Source organism: Nannobrachium achirus (genome assembly GCF_963921795.1).
Source record: "Nannobrachium achirus genome assembly, chromosome: 3".
NCBI lineage: Eukaryota > Metazoa > Chordata > Actinopteri > Myctophiformes > Myctophidae > Nannobrachium > Nannobrachium achirus.
The window spans coordinates 43,505,809-43,510,808 of record NC_137812.1 but is presented as its reverse complement, the minus strand read 5'-3'; the positions used below and the strand labels follow the sequence as shown (position 1 = coordinate 43,510,808).

The 5,000-nt window shown below is 43.5% G+C and overlaps 1 protein-coding gene across 1 annotated transcript in view; it reads right to left on the bottom strand.

Moving 5' to 3' along the window:
• Nucleotides 1-5,000, bottom strand: part of pax5 (paired box 5) — a gene marked incomplete at both ends in the record, with an annotated part of 63,008 nt that overhangs the window by 42,748 nt on the left and 15,260 nt on the right. The window contains 2 exons of the mRNA XM_080722247.1: nucleotides 173-298; nucleotides 4,266-4,330. Of these exons, the coding sequence (XP_080578373.1) occupies nucleotides 173-298; nucleotides 4,266-4,330 (191 nt within the window). The remainder of the gene's footprint in view (nucleotides 1-172; nucleotides 299-4,265; nucleotides 4,331-5,000) is intronic.

Here is a 5,000-nt window from a genome sequence, read left to right as displayed (position 1 = left end):
AAAAGGTTTCTATCACACAAAGATTTGGAGGACCCCCTGTAGTAACTCTGAGGACTCTGAGGTATTAGAGCTAGCATATTAGAGGAAATGTCATTTTTAACCCAACATGAACAAGCAGGCACCCTCGCAGCCACACACGCAGGCATTCATTCATTCACACACTTGGGCTCACCATCGTCCCTCTTCCTCTTGCCCGCGTCGGCTGCTGAGCTGATACCCAGAATGCCGCTGATAGAGTAGGAGGAGCCAGCCGAGTCGCTGGTCACCGCAGAGACCTGTGTGGCTGCTACAGACGTTGCTGCAGAGAGAGTAGAAGACACAACACGCAAGCATTTAAACACTTGAACCCCAGCATCCTTATTCTGGGGGGAACATTAGCACAAATCGCAGATCTACAACTGCTTTTTTTGAACGAAGAGATTTGGTGTAAAAAAGCGGTCCAAGTACAGAGCCAACTCAGGTTCAGAGCAGTGGTTCTCAAACTTGGGGTCGGGAGTCGGGATCCCCAGGGGAGGTCCCCAAATTATTTTGGGGGGGTCCTCAGATGATGACATTGGTTTTTCACTTAACAGTAAACAAACCAACATAAAGTTTAAGTGTATAGAGGGTATCTGCACATTTTTTAAGTGACAATTTAAGGACTTTTTAATACCTCTAAAATGACAAATTAAACATTGGCCACATTGTCAAATATTAGAGGAAGAAATGGTGAGAATAGCCGATCTACCGCTATATGCTCACAACGCCAATATAGATCTGCTTATATTTTCACAATAGAACAGTGTTATACAAAATGTAATGCCTCAACTCTTAGTGCTCGTCATGGGGGTCCCCAGTTAAAATATGATTATTTTGGGGGTCGCGGCCTGAAAAGGTTGAGAACCACTGGTCTAGAGGGTTGGTTGATGCTACAACCACAGACCATGAGACAGGCGGCGGGTTCAGTGTCTTAATGGCCATGAAATTGAAAATCAATTATAGATTAGCAACATTTTAAGGTGTCATGGATGGATAATTGAATTGTTACTGTTTACAGTCGATGTCCTATATTCCTTTCTGTTCTGTCCCATTTCCACATGATGTAGCATTTCCCACAAGGAAGATAACAAACAAACAGAAATCAAATGTCACAGAAACCATTGTGGAATATACTATAAATCCTATTGCCGTTCAACTGCACCACGAAATCCTATAGTGTGAATTTAACTCAGTCAGTCTCTGACTTCAGTTAAAACTCAGGTTTTTACAGTGTGAGAAGATTCTACACAGCGAGTTAACTTATTCAGAGTGTGTATGAATCGAGGTGTTTACTGTGCAGCTGCTGTTTAAACTTGTGGGGCCTGATGTGACTGAGGTCTAAATGTGGAAAAATAAGGGCGACCGATAAAGGAGCAGGCAGTGTGTGTGTGCGTGTATATGTGTGTGCGTGTGTGCGTGCGTGCGTGCGTGCGTGCGTGCGTGCGTGCGTGCGTGCGCGTGTGTGTGTGTGTGTGTGTGTGTGTGTGTGTGTTTTTCTCCATCTCTCTCTCTCTCTCTCTCTAATCTTCCCCCTGGAGGAGACAAGTTCCTCACTGCGCAACAAAGCTGCGTACCTGTCACGGCTTCAGTGACACAAATACAAGCACACAGTAAGCACGTCATATGCGCACGGCCGCACACACACACACACACACATGCACACAAACACAATTCACAAATCACTGATATATGTGAAAGCATACATACTGAAAGCAGTGGCGTCAGTTCAGAAAAAAGCTAAGGTATGGCAACATGGCGCGCCTTCGCGCGCGTGCAAGACAACAGGCATGATACATTTATTTTAAGAAGTACATTACATTTTTTTCCCCCGTTTCTACGGTTTCTTGGGCTGGATATGGCAGCTGGAACGGTTGTTCAAGTGCAGCTAAACTTGGCATATAGGCTATAGTTAACGTGCTACAATTAACAATAATGAATTGCACCTGTACCATTTTGTCAAGATGGGGAGAATACAAGTGTGGATAATATAATTATAATACCTTAATTACTGCCTATGACTAGTTTGACGAGTTATATGGCTGTGTCCACTCTGCCTATGACTAGTATGACGAGTTTGAAAAAAAAAAAAAAAAAATTGAAAACATTTTTTTTGAAAAATTATTTTTGGACCCCATCAAATCTAGTAAGCATGATTTCAATCGCGATTTTGCATGTTCAACCCCCATACTACCCCATCTTTCAAACAGGGCGGCCATTTTTGCTTACATAACATGTAAAACATAATGGCTATTATCTCAAGAATGCCTGAACGGATTTCCAATCTGACTTTTTTGTTTGAAAGCTGTGAACAAACTGCACAAACATGGTGCATCATCTGTGCATGGGCGTGCATGATCCGTGCACTATAAATTACATTGAAGTCAATGGAGGCTTCTGGCGGGGAACCCTGATGGGAGCTGTTTCAATTATTAAAGTGACAATTTTTTAAAATTTTGCATTTGTAGTTATTTTACTGTAATTTAACAACATAATAACCAGAACAGATAGACAAAGAGACATTCATGGATTTATATTTAAAAGTAACTTTTATGTTCACCCCTGGACCCAGGGTATGGCAGCTGCATACCCCTGCCATACCCAATTGACGCCCCTGACTGAAAGCACACACAAACGGGCACACACGCGCACATACATACCGGTACTCTCTCTCTCTCTCTCTCTCTCTCTCTCTCTCTCTCTCTCTCTCTAGTCCCTTATCTATTCCCCTGTCAGCGGACGTGGGTCTGAGTGACAGTACGGTGTCCCGGGAGGGACAGAAAGGTGCGGAGACATCCTAATCCTGTCTCCCAGCAGACCTCCGACACGGGGAGACAAGAGAGAGGGGAAGCGGGAGGAAAAATGGAAACTCCAAAACAGGGCGATCAAATCACCTCCTATACGTTACTAAACGCATGGGGAATATCGTCGCTGTCATGCAGAAACCCTGTTTCTCCATATTTCTTTTTTTCCAACTTTTTTCTTCGTAAATGATTGCCCTGCTTCATCATACAAGATCGAGTGTCACACAAAAGTTGTGAAAATAGCAGATCTACAAGCTCACAACGCGTCAATGCATCGTTAGCTTAGATCGCCTATTTTCACTAAAATGTTTTACAAATAATAATAAAAAAGGAGCGGTTTTGGACATACAAGGTTTCTACCCGACAGCTACGATATAATGAATGTATATCCTTCCTTTTTCCCCCATCAGTTGATTTAGCACTTCAATTATCAGATTTTCCCTTCTCTTTCATTTCACTCTTTTTTTCAAATATTATATCAGAACATAACGCTTTTATTCTCCAAATCCAAATGTTCAATTTACCGCCCAGGAGTGGGACCCATTTATCTGTGTAATCTGTAAGTGTGTGTACGGTATGTACACACATGTGTGTGCGTGCATGCCAGCGTGTGTATGCACGTGCACTCAGGTGTTCATGTCTGCACGTGCACGCTGTACATTGCGTTCAGAGGGAAGAATCGCAGAGCAGCGTGCGTGAAAATTAATTTAGATTAAGAGACGCAAGTGTGATTACGAGGAGTTTAGAGACACCGAAACGGAATCCACTGCAGGGCTGATGTAGAGTGAGAGAGAGTTACATTTCTGTGTGGCCTGAGGTATTTATTGAATATGAGATTTTAGGTAGTTACACTTTAATGTAGGCCTATTCCCTCCTTCAGTAAAAGTGAAAAAATTATAATAATAAAAAAAATCAATAACCTTGTTTGTTGTGGTTGATTTACTCAATTCATTATGTATTTTGACAATGAAACTGGATACGACAATACTAATTAATATATTCTCTGCCTATAGTAGTCCCGGCCATGAGGACAAAACATCTCAGAAACATCTGTGTTCAGGTTTTTGAGGAATCTTAAATTGGGAGAATCTGACTAAATCTCTGACTCCAAAGCTCAACTTTCCAGTCGGACTACAAGCTGAAATGGAGAAAGCAACCAAATCGTAATCCCTTGTTCCTCTATTTATGACGCAATTACTGGGCTTACCTCATTGATGAGAGTATGAGGGTATTTTAACTAGATTGTACAGAACTCAAGACAGAATAATGCAGCAGGCCTATACTGTAGTTATAGGCTGTATGTCCCTGCAGGTTTGCAAGTACATTAGGTGTAGAGAATTCCGATATCTAATTTTCCCATGCTTTGTTGGTGACAGATTCTGACCAACATACCGGTAGTTCCTCTTTTAGAAGCATTTAGAAGCATGGTTTGGATGGGGGACCTACCTAAGTTGTGAGCTGATATTGAGCCTGTCTGACCCGGAGGCTGCTGCACCTTAGTCCGAATGATCCTGTGGGAAGAGAGGAGAGATATTAGCGTTTTGTGTGTGTGTGTGTGTGTGTGTGTGTGTGTGTGTGTGTGTGTGTGTGTGTGTGTGTGTGTGTGTGTGTGTGTGTGTGTGTGTGTGTGTGTGTGTGTGTGTGTGTGTGTGTGTGTGTGTCCATGTGTGCTGGTGGGTGACAGAGAGAACATGACCATCGTGGGAGAAAAAACTGTGTGTTTGCGCGCGTGTGTGTGTGTGTGTGTGTGTGTGTGTGTGTGTGTGTGTGTGTGTGTGTGTGTGTGTGTGTGTGTGTGTGTGTGTGTGTGTGTGTGTGGCTGAGGCAGGCTGACATGGCAGAGGGGCCTCGCACTTCCTGCTTGGCTGCTCATGCAAGCCTTCTCTTTCCTTCTCTTCCCCGTTCCTTCCCTTCCTTCCTCCCTCTTCCTTTCTTTTCCCCTTTTCGCTCCTTTATTTCTCTGCGTATACTACTGTCACCTACCTTATACCCCACCTCTCTCTTTTCCCTCTTCTCTCACTCTAACTCTCTCTCTCTGCTCTTTCTTTCTCTCAGACCCTGAGAGCTCTTTCTCCATTTCACTGCCAGCCCTCCTCTCTCTCTCTCTCTCTCTCTCTCTCTCTCTCTCTCTCTCTCTCTGCCTCTCTCTCTCTCTTTCTCTGTGCTCAGGGGAAGGTGGTT